The 20,697-nt window shown below is 35.6% G+C and overlaps 1 protein-coding gene across 1 annotated transcript in view; it reads right to left on the reverse strand.

The window, feature by feature from the left end:
* The window catches only part of LOC115238149 (sodium channel protein Nach-like), a 132,300-nt gene that overhangs the window by 50,256 nt on the left and 61,347 nt on the right, over nucleotides 1-20,697 (reverse strand). The window contains exon 6 of the mRNA XM_029811734.1: nucleotides 10,056-10,362. Within this exon, the coding sequence (XP_029667594.1) occupies nucleotides 10,056-10,362 (307 nt within the window). The remainder of the gene's footprint in view (nucleotides 1-10,055; nucleotides 10,363-20,697) is intronic.

The raw sequence follows: 20,697 nt of genomic DNA on the forward strand, positions 1-20,697 counted from the left end.
TATAATGTACATGTATTTTATAAAAAAAGTTAAAAAATAAAACAACTTTTTTTATGATTTCTGTAGCTATCAAAAGTATACATTTGATAAATATTGATTGTATGTATGTATAAAAATCATATTATATACAACATGTTAATTATTTTGTGCTATGTTTTTTTAAAAATGATAATATCTGTTTTATATTCGAAGTAAAAAAATTGATACGGCTCTTATGTGAAAAATACAATTTAAATTCTTCAGGCCAGTAAGAATCAAACGCGCAGATAATATATATACAGGGTATCCGGAGTCGTCGCATCATCCATCGTGTGCAAATAGAGCGGATTAAACTGAGTAGGAAAGTCCTTTACCATCCTGTCATTTTCGTAATAATTATTGAGAAATTAATTAAAGAAGGTTGATCAATTCGTAAGTATAAGCGCGCAGTAAAAAGGGACAACCCATTGATGTGTGGTTGCTAGGACGCGAGAGTCCATTGTTATGTACCGCTTGTACATAACTGTTGTCATTTGTAGAGCGCTCCTCCCAAAACTTCGTCGCGCGTCTAGCGACCGCATACTTTTGTCTCTTCTTGCTGTGCGCTTATACCCGCGTGAATTGGTCAATCTTTTTTAATTAATTTTTCAATAATTATTACAAAAATCGCAAAATGGTAAAGGACTTTCCTACTCGGTTTAACCCGCTCTATCTGCACATTAGAGTGGGGCGATTATTATCAAACACCCTACCGTCTCGCGGCTGAGCGATAAACGCGGCCGCCGACTCGTTTTCTCCGTCGCGCGGGTGTAAATTGCGCCGACGAACAGGAGCTAATTCGCGCAACGGGAATGAATTATTCATACGAAAAAAAATCATAAACGAAATTAATATTAAGCTCGAAATCTCAATTAATGATGCCTCTTTGGAGGTAACGGTACGATTCTCGCAATTATTCGACTGGCGCGGCCCTTTAGCCCGCGTTTTTCGATCGGAGAGGTACCCGGCGGACGCGCGCGAGACGGCAACGTCACAACATATATATATACAGGATGACACGCAACAAACGCCTATTAAGTACATATAGCGTTATTCCTTACCAAAAACTGAGTCGAAAAGTCCTGAATCATTTTTTTTGTAACGCTTAATAAAGGAGTTATCATCGAGTAAAGTCTGACCAATCAGCGCCGACCTTTAGCCGGGCGCACGTCGATGAGCTACGCGTCTAGTAGTGTGCGTGAGCGCCCGCCGCTAGAGTCCTATATAATCAGAGAAGCGACATCGTTACCCCCTCCATGCTTCCCATGATCGCCATGTTGGGCCCGCAGCTATCCATTTGTAATCTAAAATATCTTAAAAATGTCTCAGAGATGTGTAAAATGTTTTTTTTTAAATAACATTACAAATATACTTTTTTCTCGCTTACGGTACGCCGGTTGCGATTAGTTTGCATGTACGATTCACTACGTGCAAACTAACCGCCAACATAGGGCGCGTTCCACTTAACGATCGCAATGCTCGCGAGCATTATCTGTCTTTGCTTAACTTCCGATGAACAACAAAGATGAAATGATACCGTGAGCGTTGCGGTCGTTAAGTGGAACGGGCCCGTGGCGGTCAGCCAATCAGCAAGCGGAACGCCATTGTCGCTTCTCTGATTATATAGAACTCTACCCGCCGCTACGGCGGCGGCGGCGCACGCCAGGCGCGCGGCTTACTAACGTTCGTCCGACTAAAGGTCGGTGCTGATTGGCCAGATTTTACTCAATAATAACTCCTTTATTAAAAATAATGACAAAGCTCTTATGAGATCAAAACAAGTACACAAATAGGCTTGAGGAGCACGCAAAACAACAAAAAATAAATAAACTTATAAATATAAAATATAAAATAAAGGCGCAAGTCTTAATTAAACTAACGAATAAGCGCAATCACAAATATATAAAACTCGAATCGTAACAATATAAAAAAAATTAAACGTAACGTTTCTGTCCACGACTGGACTCTCTTCAGTAATAAAAAATCGGTAAAATACGGTCAAAAGTCTTAAAATTAATAGTCAGTAAGTAAGAACGGAAATACAAAAAATAAAAGTCAAAAAATGTCAAAAATGTCAAACTGATCAAAATTGTTTGAGAGCCCTCCAAAGGTACGGTCCGTGAATTAATTCATTATCCACCACAGTAGTTTGTGGTATATATATATATATATATATAGTGTGTCTATTAAATCTGTCTACATCCTCTATATTTCGGAAACGGCACAAAATTATGAAAAATCGCGAAATACGTGTTCGATCATTTCGAGGAGCTACTCTTTTAAAAAGATTAGGGGATTTGTGTCTCTTTATGGGAATATTCCACAGGGACACCAACTCAAAAATTTCAAGTGGAACCCCATATATCGTGATACATCGTTTGAAAGGGCATGAAAAAAGAAAATTTTTTGGCTTAAACCAGAGATCGATACGTTTGGGAATTATTTAGGGTCAAAGTTTGAAACAGCCAATTTTCAAAGAATCGTTATTCCCATTTGGAAAATTCTTAAATAACGTTCGAAGTGTGAAAGTGTTTATCTTTTTAAGTCCTTTCCATAAAAAAATTCAGATTTGACCTTGGTTTTTTTTAAAAGGGTACGCAAAAAACTGTTAAATTCAAGATGACAAGATGATGAAAATTTCCTTTTTTATTTATAAAACCAAAATCAAATCTGAATTTTTTTATGAAAAAATTTATAAAATATTTAAAAAGACGAACGCTTTCATACCTCGAATGTTTTTTTAGAATTTTCCAAATCGGAGTAACGATTTTTTGAAAATTGGCTTTTGCGAACTTTGACCCTAAACAACTCCTGAACAGGTCAACGTATCAACCGGTTTGCGCCAAAAATTTTCTTTTTTTATGCTTTTTCAAACGATATGCTACAATATGGGGGTTCCATTCGAAATTTTTGAGTTGTGGCTCCCAGGGAAACCCCCTTAGGGAGATAACTCCCCCAACCCTCTTAAAAGAGTAGTCCCTCGAAATAATCGAACATATATTTCGCGGTTTTTCATAATTTTGTGCCGTTTCCGAAATATACGGGATGAGGACACATTTTGTAGACAACTGTATATACATATATACAGGGTGTATCTGAAATGATGCACTAAACTTTAGGGGCGTATTCTAGAGGTCAAAATAAGACTTTTTTTCTTATGAACATGGGTCTGCAAATGAACCCCTCTCCTCAGAGAACGAAAAACGAGAAAGTAAGCGAGAGATGTTCAGATGGCATTACCAACCAACTTACCTATTTCGCGCATGAGCACTCCGTTTTGGCCAACACTAACATCAAAGGTGCCGACAGGGAGTTGCGCTACTGTATATACTGTGATTACGCGTAGCGCTGAAAAAGAAGTTCGAGGCGAGAGAGTGGAATCCATCCGAGAATTTCGCAGATTATTTTTACGACAAGATAATTCTGGCGGAAGACGTCCCTATCGACGAGGAAGAAATAGTCGAATATTTAATCGATGGCATTCCGAATGACCATTTACAGGATCTGGCAAGGATGAAAGAATTTTCGAAGAAAGAAGAAATGCTGAGGGTGATCGAGAAAGTACCGCTACGACCGACAGTAAAAAACAATCCGAAACGTGACTCACGATTGGCGGGTTGGCACGACACAAAATCAACTGATTCCTCGAAAGACGGGGAAAAGGAAGAAGAGAAGCAGCCGAAGAACAAAGGAGGAAAGCTCAAAAGTCCTCGTTGTTATAATTGTAACAAATTGGGGCACCTGGTTACTGACTGCCGACAACCAAAGCGCGAGAAGGGCTCATGTTTCAATTGTGGTGAGATGGGCCACATAGCCAAGGACTGTTCAGCGAGGGCCACATCATCAGCGCAGGTTGCAATGGTCAACGAAGAGGAGAATCAAATCTGTTACGTCTCAGGCTGTGTAGAGGAAAAGAAAACGTTCTTCAAAAACGTTGACTATGAGATAAGCTGTTCCGTTATCAACCAGAAAATTAGGTTAAATACGTTGATGGACACAGGTAGTAAGATTAGCTTCATAAAAGAAAGTCTTGTCCCAGAAGAAACGGTAGAGCCGTTCGATAAGCCCTCGGAAAATTATCACGGTATAAATCACTCTCCGTTGCGGGTAGTCGGGCATATACATTTAAATATTACTCTCTACAACGAAACGATAAATGATCTGACAGTGTTAGTCGTTCCGGATGCGACTATGAAAAGTCCTGTAGTGGAGAAACCATTTCATTTTAATCCGCGTCGAGTGTCATTTTTCGAAAAAAAAGAATTGAGGAGGATATTAGACGATCTCCTTGAGAGGAAAATAATTCAGCCAACTAAGTCCGAGTTCGCCTTTCTGATTATACTAATAAAGAAAAAAAATGGTGAACTTCGACTTTGCGTAGATTACCGCGTATTGAATAAAGTTCTATGTCGAGATAACTATCCTCTTCCCGTAATCGAAGATCAAATCAATGTACTCAGAGATCAGAAATATTTCAGTATCCTTGACCTGAAAGACGGGTTTTTTCACATTCGAATTGCTGACGAATCAGTAAAGTATACCGCATTTACGACGTCTTTCGGAGTGTTCGAGTATCGGAAGATGCCTTTCAAGCTCAAGGTGGGATCAGCGAGGTTCCAGAGGTTCGTAAACGAAGCGTTAACAGAATTAATTAGAACCGGAGATATCGTAGTATATATGGACAATAGATTGGTCACAATCATTACCGTAGAGCACCACTTTAGAGTGTTGAGACAGCTATTTAAATGCCTGGTCAAAAATCTGTTGGAACTCGGAATCGGCAAGTGTAGATTTTTATGTATACAAGTAGAATTCCTAAGTTACCGTATTTCTGAGAGCGGAGTCCAGCCGAGTGAGATGGAAGTAAGGGCGATCGAGGAATATCCGATTCCACAAAACATGAGAAGCTTGCAATGTTTCTTGGGAATGGGTTCGTATTTCCGGAAATTCATTGAGGGTTTTTCCGTCATCGCGAAACCACTTCACGAGCTGCTTCGTAAGAATGTGGAATTCAAATTCGGGAAACAACTGAAAGTCTTTCAGACACTAAAATAGAAGTTGCAAGAGGCGCCTGTACTCGGTATATACAGCCCTCATGACGAGACGGAACTCCACACAGATGCCAGTTCGCACGGTTTTGGCGCTGCGCTTATGCAAAGAAAAAAACATGAAGTTTCACCCAGTTTTGTACTTCTCCAAAAGGACAACGGATACTGAAAGCCGTTATCACAGTTTCGAATTGGAAACACTTGCAGTCATTTACGCGCTGCGTCGTTTTCGTATCTATTTGCACGGCATCAAATTTAAGATTGTCACAGACTGTACATCATTGAGAATGACTTTAGATGAGAAAGAGATAAATCCGCGAATAGAGAGGTGGGCGATCGAACTTATGCAATATGATTATGTTCTAGAGCACAGAGCCGGCGCTAAAATGCAACACGTAAACGCTCTTAGTCGCGCCACGAATATCCTTTTGATTGATGGATATTCGTGGCGCGACTAAGAGCGTTTACGGTGTTCAAGCGGTGAGCGTTCAAGGTGCCCTTGATTGAGGACAACCCACTCGAATTAGAGTTAGCATTAAGTCAGAGTCGCGATCCCAAAATTCGAAGACTACGGGAAAAACTCGAGAAAACGCAAGATAAACAGTACGAGATGCGAAATAGACTCGTGTACAAAAAGAAAGATAACGATTTAAGGTTTTACATGCCGGAAAAAATGGAGGGTCATATATTATTCAAGTATCATGATGAACTGGGTCATTTTGGCCCGGAGAAGACGTACAGTGTTATAGACAAGACCTGGTTTTCGCAAATGCGCACTAAGATTAAAAATCATATTCGAAACTGTTTGAAGTGCATTGCGTTCTCACCATGCATAGGTAAGTCAGAGGGATTTCTGCATTGTATACCTAAAGGTAACATACCTTTTCAGACATTTCACATCGACCACATGGGACCCATAGACAGAAAACACTTGATAAAGTAACATATCCTGATAGTTGTTGATGCATTTACGAAATATACGAAACTGTATGCTACAAAGACGACGGCTGCAAGAGAGTCAATTGAGAGCTTGAGGCAACATTTCGCGAATTATAGTCGCCCCCATACGATAGTGAGTGATAGAGGAACCAGTTTCACCTCAAACGAGTTCGAGGAATTTCTCAAGGAAAATAACGTTCGACACGTACTGATAGCCACAGTTTCTCCGAAAGCAAATGGGCAGGTCGAGCGCATTAATCGCATACTGGGTCCACTCCTCGCCAAAATAGTCGACAATACCATCGTGAAATATTGGTATAAAGTACTGACAGAAGCAGAGTTCGCAATTAACAATACGATGAACAAGTCTATCGGAGATATTCCAAATCGTTTGTTATTCGGAATAAATCAACGAGGTCCGAGCATCGACGGAATTAAAGAGTACAATTCGAAACAATTCGTGAGAAAGCTGAAAAAAATAATCTCAAGAGTCAAGAGTATAATCAGCGTTATTTTGATAAGAGCAGGAAAAAAGCACATCAGTATAAAGAAGGCGATTACGTGGGAATAAAAAACTTTGATAATATCCCTGGTGCGCCAAAGAAACTCATTCCCGAGTTTAAGGGACCCTACGAGATAGCCAAAGTTCTTCGAAATGATATGTAGTCAGGAATGTGGAGAATTCCCAATCATCGCGGTGCCCCTACGAAGGAACGTGGAAAGTCAACAATATCCGACCCTCTCAAAACAAAATCGCCTAGTTAGCATTACGCGTCAAAAACTAAAACTTAGCAGATAAGAAAATAGTTTTAAGAATATTTTGTAACCCACCGTTGTATTCTCACTACTTTGTAATAATAATTGTGTCCGAGAATGGACAGAGTGGTCAGGAAGGGCCGAACTGTGAGACAAACTGAAACAGTTGATTTGAATCGCGCGCCGATGGCACCACAGAGAGCATGTACTAGAATGAGCAGAGTAGGTTCAAGAGGGCAGCAGTGTCGCTAGTCTAGTCTTTTTTCGCTAGTCTACGGGGAAACCACTGATCTATATATCTGGATTGCTGATAGGCCTCCTGGCAATATACTCAATTGAAGGTCCGCCATTTTACACGCCCGAGGTGCGCGATACCGCTTAATAAACTTTTTAACAGTTTTTTAACTTTTAACTTTCTTTTTAACTTTGTAACAGCTGCACACGAAAAGGAAGATCCAATTATAGTAACATTCTCTATATTTGCAAATATTTTATTTATAAGACCCACAAAAAATGATTAAGAAATTGTAAATATTAAAAAATAATCCAAAATTCTTTAAATCACGACAAGTTGATTATATTATCGCAATTAAAACGTATGATAGTAACCTTTATTGAATGAATAAAAAATTATTGTCTTATTAAACATAAAATCTTGTAATATTTTGGTTTATTTTATGATCTATTTCACCGTTTAATCCTGATTTTTTAAATCAATAACAGCAAAAATGTTATGTAAATGTAAGTTTCAGTTACAGTCTTACATAGACCGTGGTTTTAAGTTTAGTCAAACTCATTTGAGTTTCCCACGCTCGGAGGCAAATTGCCGGGTAAGATGGTGGCGTCCATTTGGGGACGCTTTTGAGTCCTAAGAACAAAGGCGATCGGCAATCCAGATATATAGATCAGTGGGGGAAACGTGCAATGAGAGCGTAGGGTGCGAACCATAGACACAGTATATCTAGATCGAGCGTTTGCCTTTATTTAAGAAGTGGGGGTAAAGATGCACGTAGAAAAGGACATACTCTGTTTCGTGCCCCTTGCGTTTTCTCTCGCTCGCACGTAGCATAGCGTACTCTTTCGCTATGCTACATGTGAGTGAGAGAGAACGCAAGGAGCACGGAACAGAGTATGTCCTTTTCTACGTGCACCTTGGACCTCACTCCTCAACACTCGATCTAGATATACTATGTCTATGGTGCGAACCCATACAAATAGCGTAACGCGGAACGAAAGCGGAACCAATCGCGAGCGTTCCGCAATTTCATTTCGTTTTCAGTAGTTTCTAGCGGAATAGGTTTCGCAGATCGCGTAATGTACATACACATCTATACATATACACATGGTAATAAAAGCTAACTTCAAAATTTTCATTTATCTCTCAAAAATGAGTAATAACTTGTAATAATTAATAATTTATCTCTGTTTCTGTACTGACCACATTGCTCTACGCTGCCAATTTAACAAAGTATATGTGTACATACATACGTTCCGTCATTTTCGTTACGTGGATTTTAAGTCCCTACATCCCCATGAAGCGGAATAAGCGCAAGCAGAATGAACAGAACGATTCTAAAATGACTTTTAAATATTGTTTTTATCGGTCGTTTTTTATTATTATGTATATAAATATTGAAATGAATGCGTTCTTATTGGAAATATGGATTAAAAATGTTAAATAAGTTAAATAAGTTTCAACGTGATTTTAACCCTTTTGAAATAATGACTCGTGATTGGTTGCGCATTGGTCCGCGGTGCGCTCGTTACGCTTCATGGGGATGTAGAGACTTGGGCCGATATTACCCAGCAAACACAGATACATAACTGTAACATTGCCATAATAAAACGGAATGTAACAAGTAATATAACGTATTTGTTACATGTAACATTCACGTTAGTTGTAATTTCCCACTCATACAAAATTGCAGTTATATAACATGAATATAACATGTTACTAAAATGTTATATGATTGTTACAGTCATGTAATAGTCCACCCAAGTATCAAACTGACGTCACAATGACAGTAAATTTTGATCACAAGATGACCAATTAAATATCCTAAGTTAGGTCTCATGAGACCCGAAAATGTCTCGTCGATATGTCACATCCACGAGACGTCATTTTCTGACGTTTGTTTGACGGCAAAACTAAGACCAATTACAGTAATAATATAACACATATTAATGTCTTTTTAAGCGCATTGATTAGCTAATTTCTAGAGACTCAAGAAAGTTTCTATTTTGCAGTCAACCAATATGCTTAAAAAGTTTGTCGTACGACAAATGTTATATCGGCCTTGGAATCCACGTTGCGAAAATTGCGGAACGCTCGCGATTGGTTCCGCTCTTGTTCCGCGTTACGCTATTCCGCTGCATGGGTTTGCACCCTCAGATTGTTGTTCGGCCGTGATTTGAATTCGGTTTAATAAAGTATACATCGATATTAACTGAGTCGGATTATCTCAAACCTTACATACACAAAAAAATGAGAAAGTTTCGTTTCAGTCATTTTTTACTTAACTCTCCAACAGGCCCAATAAGGCTTCAGAATCACTTTTCTCGGATGAAAGTCTTTACATTCAGTCCCAGGGTCACCTTGCAGTCACCATTTAACCTTTCGGTCTTACTTTGGGCCCGAAGCCCGTTTTGGGCCCAATAAGGCTCGGATAACTTTTTTTTGAATGGAAATCTTCATGTTCCTTTCTTGATTTACCTTACAACCATTTAAGCCCAATAAAAAAGTTTTCGGAACCTTATTGGGTCCAAAACGGACTTCGGCCCCAAAATAAGACCGAAAGGTTAAAGGATTACTGCAAGATGACCCGGGGACTGGATGTAAAGATTTTCATATATGTATATAGATTTTTCTTTTGAAAAATCAATTTTTCCTTAAACTTATGCATCTCTATTCATGTGTCTGGCTTAGGGTTACTGACCTGAATTTAAAAAAAATTGTTTTATACAAAATTACAGAATTATTTTGGATTATAATAGTATCGATATTGAAATAGAGTAAAATAGCACGCTATTCGTTTTCATAATGTAGAAGATTAAATACATATGGTTCAATTAACTTTGACTGCAAAAATACATAAGAAAGTACAAACATATTTCATTTATAAAAATGATTATTATGTTTTATTTTTATTAGTAAGTTTATTGTTTAGTAACATATTTCACGATGAATAGGACAGAAGAAAGACAGATTATAAGTTATAAACTATTTTCTATCAAATAATATGTAGTTTTCGAACTAATTTTCTATTCCTATACTTACATGCTTTGTCTACTTACTATTTTGTGGAAAGTAATAAGGAATGCAGCCGCATTTTTTTCTTGCAATACTAGCTCGACATTCTGCAAGGCAGTTGTGATATGAATATCTCGCGAAAGTTAAATTTCTCTCTTTGACATTTGCATATAGTATTTTGTCTGCTTCATCAGTAAATATGCATCTTCGTGTAGAAATCGCCAAATTCTTCACTTCAGGTTTTGAATACATTACTGCGGGATTAATACTCACGAAATGTTCACTATTTAATCGTACTAATTGAATTTCGGCATTAAAATCTGGATAATCGAACGAGTGATGTATCATGACCTACGACACACAATATGCACACAATAATACATATATTTATTAAACGTATAATTAAAATTTTGAAAAATAATGTAAAATTTAGATAGAATTATATTATACAAGATGAATCACTAAGGGTGTTATTAACAGGCTAATATTTCTGAAATTGAACGAGTATGTAAATTCTTATATACAGGATCCTATATAAAAAAACTCATGTAGACGCGTGAAATGAGCGTTTTGAGTCGATATGTATCGCACGTATTGTTGCCATTTTACCGCGTGTCTGATTGGCGGTCGATGATGCGTCGATGAGAGGTGTGAAGAATGTTTAAATGAAAAAGAATAAATGGCGCGCGCTTTAGAGTGTATTGGTAATGGATGTGGATGGCGCGCGCGTAGCGCGCTCTGCGTGCTAGTCTCCTATCTAAAAAAGGCATGTAAAGTCGATACTCGAAAGTCTCGAAGTGTATTGTTGTCGCTTTTCCGCGATGTTGATTGGTTCTGTCATTGCGCTTACTTCGTGAGCGGCTGTCATTGCATATTTTGACAGTTATTATTTTGTGTATATATCGTTAAAAATGTTTAATGAAAAAGAATAAATAGCGCGCGCGAAGCGCGCGTTGTGTTGTGCTAGTATAACTAAAATAAGGAGATAAACTTTGAGGGCGAGCTCCCCACATCAAAACATGAAAAAAGTTCATATCAACATATGTCCGCAAACCTACTGTTACTGAGATACAGCTCAAAATAACAGCTGTTTATAATTACCCCGACAGATGGATAGGTAGAGCAGGACCAATTGCATGGCCCCCATGATCCCCCGACCTCAATCCTTTAGATTTTTATCTGTGAGGAGACTTAAAGTCTTTAGTTTATGAAGTTCAAATCGACAACGAAGATATGCTACGCCAACGCATCTTTGCTGCTTGTGAAACCATTCGCAACCGCCCTGAGATTTTTGAAAGAGTGCGACGTTCCATGATCCAATGTGTCCATGCGTGTATTGAATCAAATGGGAGACACTTTGAACATTTGTTGCAATTAAAAATTGAAAATAAATAATAGTAAATATTACTTTCTCATTTTTCATTAATAAACATTTATTTGAGCTGTATCTTAGTAACAGTGGGTTTGCGGATATATGTTGATATGAACCTTTTTCATGTTTTGGTGTGGGGAGCTCGTCCCCGAAGCTTGTCGCCTTATTTTAGTTACACCCTGTAATAAATAAGCTGCTTCTTGATAAAATATTCTATTCATTTTTTTCCATTCCAGAATGCATAATTTGATTTTGTATACTAATATAGTTTTATTAGCTTTAATTGTTTGGGGTTTAATATTTCTGCTCAATCGTTGTAAATTTCTTTAAAAATAAAACCTAAAAAAAATTCCTTCAAAAATATTTCCAAAAAATGTATATACCATAGGCTCTAGTATAAATATAAAAAAGTATTCAAACCTATATACACAACAAAGAAAAGTTTAAAAAATAAAGAATTGTTAAACAATTGTTAAAAAATTAACTCTTCAAAAACAAATATTAGATCAATGAAGTTAACTAACAAGGGGCATGTCACAACTGTCCGGAACCGACTTGGTTCTCCTTGAAATATGTTGTTAAACACAAAAATCTAAGAGACACGTATTTTTTTATACGTGCCCATTTTCATGTGTAGGAGGTGGAACACCTCTTTGAAAAAAAATAGTGTTTTCCTTTGGGGTCGAATATCGTCGAAACTATAAGAGATAGAAAAAAATTATTAAACGAAAGTTTAACGATTTGGAGAGTACTTTAAAGTTACGAGAAAAAAATTTGTTTAGTTTTATTTTTTAATCAAAAGACCCCCACCACTAAAATTTTTTTTTCACTGTATTAATGATTTATATATATATATATAATCAGATTTTCTAAAAATTTAATAATTTTTAGAATACCCCCAGCTCTGTTATTATTTCTTTGATATTTAATTTCTTTTATGAATAAAGATTAAAGACAATTTTATTGCAAATTCATCCACTTATAATGAAATTATTTTTTAAAATTGGATCTTTAAGAAATGAACAAAAAAATCACTATGTGTTGCAGCGTTTGCGACTCTTCGCTCCGCGCGACACAAATGATATTTCTAGCATTATAGATTATAAAGAATATTAAGAGTTATGATAGTTTTTATTATTTCACCTTAAAGTTATTAAAACTTTTGTTTTTTATTCATCTCTGTATATATTATTTCTTTATAATATCTTAAGATTATTCTTTTATAACTATTTTCGTTCTTAAGCTCTTATTTCTTCGTAGAGTCACATCTTATATTCTTATGTTTAATGTTATAATTCATTTTAAAAATATTATACTTATTTCAAAAGTTCATTGGATTGCTCAACAATGTCACCTTTGAAAATTTGATAATATGTCACGATTATGATACGAGATATATGACCTTGATTTTAGAAGATTATGTCTCATATCAGAATTGTAACATATCACAAATGTCTTAATTCTCTGAAAATTTGTAATATGTAAACTAATATCTTATCTTATGTTATAATTTAAGATAAGTATAAGACAAGATAAGTATAAGTGGACAGTATAAATATCTGTGCAATTTGTTAAACTGTTTTTATATATTACAATAGAAAGCAAAGTTTAACATCTTTGGAAATGATTATCAATCCGCTTAATGTTGTTAGGCTTTTATTGATGTCAATAAATTCAATATATCTAACAGAAACGTCAGTAACTAAAGCAGAAATAGAATTCAAAGAAAACATACAAAAATTATTGCTGGATAGCATTTTTCATTATAATGGGGTGGAAGTAACGGAAGAAATATATCTCGATTATGAAGAACCTTATAAATTACATAGTTTTGAAATAATTGAAGTTGATGAAGAAGCATGGAGTGAAGATAATTTAAATTCTTATCCTTAATGTTCAAATGATGATGCAGATTTTGAAAGTTCTTAAAGAAAGTTCTAAAAGACAAGCTGTTGAATATTGGCGAAATTGGGACATTAATGAAAGAAATAATGACAAGAAAAAGAATCGTTTTCTAAAAGTAATGCAACATAAATTTAGAAGAGTTTCATCTGAACGTCAGTTAAGGCGATAGGAAGAACAATTACAATCAGGTGAAAGCCGTATAGAAAAATTATCTTACATCTCCAAATTTAGACATGATAAATTTAGTGCAGCTGTTGAATCAGAATTCATGGTTCATGATATTGATCTAAAAAGATGTGCTTTATAAGCTCAAAAAGAAATAGGAAATTTAAATCTTATATTTAAAACACCTCACAGTTGGATATCAAGATTCAAAAAAATTCCATCGAATTATTTCAAGAAAAGTTACAAAGTTTATTACTAGAAAAACATTGGAAGATTCCGTTAATTTGCAAAAAACAACTGATAATTTTCTGAAAACAGTGAAACCTCTTATTGAACAGTTTGGATTTGAAAATATTTATAATTCAGATCAAAGTGGTTTCCAATTGGAAATTCAGGTAAACCTGGATATTAGCGCCGATCTCACCGATTTCAATGACCTTGATATATGTTGTCAAGGACATGGCTCTGAGGAACTTGCAAAAAATTTTAGCTGTCGCTCGTTGCTTATTACAAAATTATTAACAATTGATAGTGATCGACCGATGCTTGTAACATAAAACTGCATATATTTCGGCATGAATACAAGCTCGCAACACTTTCCCATGCACACAAGAATTGTGGAGTAGATCTCGCTTCGCGTTGTAAAGTATATGTGTGGACACAAACCAAATTTTAGTTTTAAATCAGAAATAGGTTTGGGTTAGGTTATATCTTTCGGAAGTGGAGCCTCCCCGTAAGGGGGGGGGGCGGAACCCACTGCGTCCATGCATACACTTTCCCACCCACACAAGGATTGTGGGGTGGACCTCGCTTCGCGTTGTAAAGTATGCGTGGACGCAGTGGATTCCGCCCTCTCCCTCCTACGGGGGGAGGGGGGCGGTTCATTTCCAGAAGATATAACCTAACCCAAATCTATTTCTGATTTAAAATTAAAATTTGGTTTAATCCTAAAGTCCTTCCCCCGCCCATACAATTACTTAAATATACAATTAATAACTTAAATATACAACTAAATAGTTAAATATATAACGTTCATGCATGGAGAAGTTCAGATTATCGCATTTAATACGTGTTCTTATCATATCATTTAATTGTTAATAACTTTGTAATAAACAACGAGCGACGGCTAAAATTTTTTGCAAGTTACTCAGAGCCATGTCCTTGACAACATATGTCAAGTTCATTGAAATCGGAGGTCGGCGCTAATATTCAGGTTTACCGAAATTCATTCTAGAAGATCATTATCTAACCAAGGAGTAAAGACAATAGAACGTGTCGTGCAATCTATATCATCATTCATTTCACAACTCATTCATACACGATACAACCAATAATCCTGTAATGGCGATTTGCTGTCACCTTTATTTATTGTATTAAAAGATGGTAATGGTAGATTTGGACCAAGAATTGAAGAAAAAAACTTATTTAAACCAAGAAATGTTATTGTAAAAGCATCGAAATCTGTAAAATGACATCAGATATAAATTTCTTTTTATGACTATTTCATTTAACAATCTAAAAAGAGAAAAAAAGTTATTGAATTAACATTTATATTTTTTATAGATCATTTTAAAATGTGGTTAGAAGAAGCTTATTTTCCTAATATTTAATAGCGTTCTTCTTATCAATTCATGGACTGGATAATGCCCCAATATCATTTCGGATTTTACACCTCCAAGAAAACATATCACTACTATGATAATAAAAGGCACTACAGAGAAAATACAACCATTAGATGTTTATGGATTTAGAATTTGGAAAATTTTTCTAAAAGATTTTCAGATATTGTTTTACTATTGGAAAGTAATATAAATTTGCATGAACGAAATAATATAATAAAATTGCAATTTCTGATACATAATCAATTGTCATCCCCATGATATTAGAGTCCTTATAGTAAGAGTCTGGACATAGTTATCATCCTTCCTATTGGTTTCGACGAAATATAGCGGAACCAATAAAATGTCTCGAATCTGTACTTTGTGCACGGTATTATTCAAGTGATAGGAATGGAACAATAAGGAAACAAACTTGTTTTTAACAGTTTTATTTGTTAAAAATATTAACATATATATATATAAATATTATATTATATTAAAATAAAAACAATATACTGAAAACCTTATTTTTAATCGTCCTTTCTTACAATCTATTTTTATGCGAAATATAATATAACGTTTCATTATTTTGTCGAATAAATTGCAGCAAGTACCCAATGTATCACAACGAATGTTAGCCATTTTTTCAGTAAAGAATTTTATAAAATTATAATTTTTGTTCTTAAAATGTAAGGTAGATATCTTCTTATAATATATTTCTTCTTCCCATTAATTCGTATTTTTTCCCACATTCCTGTCCAAAAGTGGGTCTGCAAAAATTATTCAAGATTACCCTTATATTTTCATTTTTATTCATACAATTTATTACTTACTTCGCATATAAATGAATTCTTCGTTGCTTGCCACTTTGATGATTGATGGCTACTGTGGATATTATTAATTTTTATCCACATTGCTTTCCGCTCCGCGTTTGGGAAACTCCTCATCGAAAAACCTTTTTCAGTTGAATTGGAACAATTAGGCACGCAACAGTCAGGCATTTTATATAAAATTTATGTAACTTATAATGAACATTGAATGCAATATTAAAGGTTAGAAAATGATTTTTGTGACAGCATGTATTATAATTTTTTTCTCTAAATATATTTTACTTTATTTCTTATAATATTATAAGTCACTTACTTGTTTTATTTTGTTTATGTTTTATTATAATCGTTATAATATTCACAATATTTTTACAGTATCATTACACACTTTTTTTTTACTTATGACGCCATGTTTTGTCGAACTAGCAACTGTGTCCAGACTCTTATTATAGGAACTCTACACGATATCATAACTTATTTAAATATTTGTGGTTTAAAAGTGGTTATACGAACAAAAGACTAGAAGAATTTGAAAATCCAGTACAATTTAATTTTAACGAAACTTCAACAACATGTGATATCGAAGGTGGTAATAATATATTATAGCTGTAGTAAGATGTTCTTGGTGCAAGAAGTCATTATGTTTAAAACAATTTTTTCGTAATATCATTATTGTAATGTGTATAATGAGTGAATAAAGCCAGCGGCACACGATGCTATTTTATCTACTGGATTGCTAGCTGGATTTGCATGCTTGCCACCGTGTGGGCAGCTATGCTGGTAATGCTACTGACTGTGTTATTGGCTTGGCTTCAGACGATGCAAGCTTTCGTGCTGGTTCGTAATGACTTTTGTGCTGGCATCCTATAAATAAATATGGAACAGGCAATTGCTACTGCAGTACAACGGCGAAAAAATGCAATTGCATTATTTATAATTAGTAGACGTCATATTTCTTTCCATTCGAGACTTGTCAGAGAATAATCTAACCTGAGGCTGTGTCTTGATTGGCTTTTCTCGTGAGCCAGTAAAGAAACATGCTAAAAAAATAGCACGTGTTCAATTATCAAATTTCAACAGGCTAGTCAGCAGCACGGCCCTCAGTGATGTCACTTTCTATCATCGTTCCCAACACAACTGCTATCACAGTTCCAAGCAAGCGATCCAGCAGATAAAATAGCATCGTGTGCCGCTGGCTTAATACAAAACATAAATTTAATATGTAAACATTTAAAAATTATTTCATTATTAATTATGTTTAGAAACTATTGCGCAAAACTACAAATAAACAAGATGTAAGAGTGTAAGAATAAAAATAGTTGTAAGAGAATAATCTTAAGATATTATAAGGAAATAGTATACAAAGATGGATAAAAAACAAAAGTTTTAATAACTTTAAGAAAAAATAATAAAAACTATTATAATTCTTAATATTCTTTATAATCTGTAATGCTAGAAATATCAATTGTGTCGCGCAAAGAGCCGCAAGCGCTGCGACACATGTAGTGATTTCTCCGCTCATTTCTTAAAAATTCAATTTCAAAAATAATTTCATTATAAGTGGATGAAGTGGATGAGTTGCAATAAAATTGTCTTTAATCTTTATTCATAAAAGAAATTAAATGTCAAAGAAATAATAACAGAGCTGGCGGCATTTTAAAAATTACTAAATTTTTAGAAAATCTGATTATATGTATATATATATACAGTTATAAAGTATATAAAAAACAACAAAAATTTTTTTAAAAACATTTTTTTATGTATCTTATTGTTTCGACGATAATTACTTACGCAGATAGCACGGATGAGCACGGATAGCGTATATACGGAGGAGGCGTTTGTAATTAATTCTCGAAAATGATATTTTGTAACGTAACTTTATTATACATGGGTAAATTTGGAAAAAAATAAATCATTAATACAGTGAAAAAAAATTACAAAATTTTGAAAAAAATTTGTTGTGGTGGGGGTTTTTTGAAAAAAAATTAAAATAAAAAAATTTTTTTCTTGTAACTTTAAAGTACTTTCCAAACCATTAAACTCTCGTTTAATAATTTTTTTTCTATTTCTTATTGTTTCGACGATATTCGACCCCAAAAGAAAACACCGTTTTTTTTCAAAGGTGTTCCACCTCTTAAACATGAAAATGGGCACGTATAAAAAAATACGTGTCTCTTAGATTTTTGTGTTAACCAACATATTTCAAGGAGAACCAAATCGGTTCCGGACAGTTGTGACATGTCCCTTGTAAGTAGTTTGTTGTGTCTCTCCGGGTACAACGTGAATTTGGGGATGGTCCAAGGGTTCGGCTCGTCTTAGGAGTTGGGACTCCAAGTGTCGAGAAACACGTGACAAAAATTCCGTGCAATAATGAATTATTTGTACAGCTTACGTATCAAAAGTTCGGCTCGGTGATGCTTCGGCAATGTAACAATATCGGCGCTTGCAGAATCTTACAGTTTCTTCAAGTATACGCGTCACCACTTAGCTTCGGAATACGGCCCCGAGGTACTCGTTATCTCACTTTTTATGGTCCGAAAGTAGGTGATTTTTCGGTACTAGGTCGCGATGTCTTAATTGCATATTGCAATGAATCGCATATCTTGCATTTAATTGTGGTTTTGGGAGCGCGAGCAACAGCTTATGAAATGCTGAATTTGCGCTGTGCTCCTTTTTTACTTTTATAGGTCGTAATTACGTTATTCGATTTCGAGTTACGACATCCCTCCCCCTTTGGAGGAGAAAACGGAAGGGTAGTGACGTTCTCTATTTGAGACTGTATGTGAGACTCCGTTTACAATTCTTTCTTATTCTATGCGTGGTGTACGTTTACAATTTTTTTGCTCGCCATAATATTATTATTATGATATTTATTATAAGTATTGCAAAGCTGCCTGATATTGGATGTATAAATTGCTTTTGTAAAAATGGATAATTGTTGTTTTATCTAATTCTTTTGTTATCTCCTGCAGTCTAGTGCTTAAATCCATTAATTCGTTCGGATTTTGTATTTTCTTTAATTTTACCATTAGGTGTACAACTTTGCTTCCGCCGTTTTTTTTTCCGAAATTCGAGGCTTTATTGTAAAAAACTGGTTATACATTTATGATTCAAAGTATTGTCCATCGCTGGCCACTACTTTCTCCCATCTTTCGGGCAGCGTACGAATCCCGCGTTGAAAAAACTGGTCATCTTTTGAAGCGATCCACGAATCGATCCAATTTCTTACTTCTTCATAAGACCGGAAGTGCTGGTCAACCAGGTCGTGTGCCATTGATCGAAACAAGTGATAGTCAGAAAGAGCAACGTCTGGAGAATACGGCAGGTGGGGTAGGACATCCCATTTCAACGTTTCCAAGTATGTTTTGACCACTTTCTCAACATGGGGTCGAGCATTGTCATGCTGCAAAATCACTTTATCGTGTCTCTCGTTGTATTGCGGCCGTTTGTCTTTTAATGCTCGGCTCAAACGCATTAATTGCGTTCGATAACGATCGCCTGTGATTGTTTCAGTCGGTTTTAACAGCTCATAATACACTACGCCGAGCTGGTCCCACCAAATACAGAGCATGACCTTGGAGCCGTGAATATTCGGTTTGGCCGTCGACGTGGAAGCATGGCCGGGATATCCCCATGATTTTCTGCGCTTGGGGTTATCGTAATGAACCCATTTTTTGTCCCCAGTCACAATGCGATGCAGAAATCCCTTCCGTCTTTGCCTTTCAAGCAACTGTTCACAAGCAAACAAACGCCGTTCAACATCTCTCGTTTTCAACTCGTACGGCACCCAATTTCCTTGCTTCTGAATCATTCCCATGTCTTTGAGGCGTTTTGAAATTGCTTGTTGAGTCACTTCCAATGATCGTTCCAATTCTTCTTGACTTTGACTCGAGTCTTCATTAAGTAATGCCTCCAATTCTGCATCTTCGAAAACCTTCTCTCTTCCACCGCTATGCTGGTCTTCGACGTGAAAATCACCGTTCTTGAAGCGTTGAAACCACTCACGACACGTTGTTTCACTAATAGCGGCCTCACTATAAGTATTTGAGAGCATTCGATGAGCCTCAGCCGCAGATTTCTTCATATTGAAGCAGAAAATTAAAACCTTTCGCAAATGACGAGAATTTGGCTCGTAAACTGACATTTTCAATCGAGAATAACTTTATGATGCAGACACAAATCGACTAATGTTTCTATGGGGTTATGTTGACAGATGCCCAAGTTTATTGCATGACGTCTATGATCTATTTATTTCAACTACTACTTACCGCTAAAGCCATCTATAGAAAAATGGCGGAAGCAAAGTTGTACACCTAATACATTAGGTTTTATTGATGTGTTACTTAGGTTGAATTTTAAATTTGATATATTATATTCCGGCAAATATGTTGGGAGATAGGTAGTATCTATTACTCCCGAAGTTTTTATTATCATATCGGCCGTTACTAATTTACAATTATTCTTTAATGTAATTCGCCCTGTTGTAGAAATTTTTATTCTATTTTCTTCTTGGTTTTCGCAGCTTATAGTTATAGATTGTACGGTGAGCCTAGAGTACAACCATGAGTGCTGGTTAGTCAGCGCAATCCATATAGTATGGTTAGAATGAATGTATCTCGTATTACAAAATCTTTTGTCTGCTGCGACCTGTATATACGCTTTGATTTCGCATAGTGAATCGTCGTTAATATAATATATGGGTCTATTCTGTTCGTATATACGGGGTGTATCTGAAATGATGCACTAAACTTTAGGAGCGTATTCTAGAGGTCAAAATAAGACTTTTTTTTCTTATGAACATGGGTCCGCAAATGAACCC

The sequence above is a fragment of the Formica exsecta genome, unplaced genomic scaffold (assembly GCF_003651465.1).
Source record: "Formica exsecta isolate Colony F162 unplaced genomic scaffold, ASM365146v1 scaffold322, whole genome shotgun sequence".
Lineage (NCBI taxonomy): Eukaryota > Metazoa > Arthropoda > Insecta > Hymenoptera > Formicidae > Formica > Formica exsecta.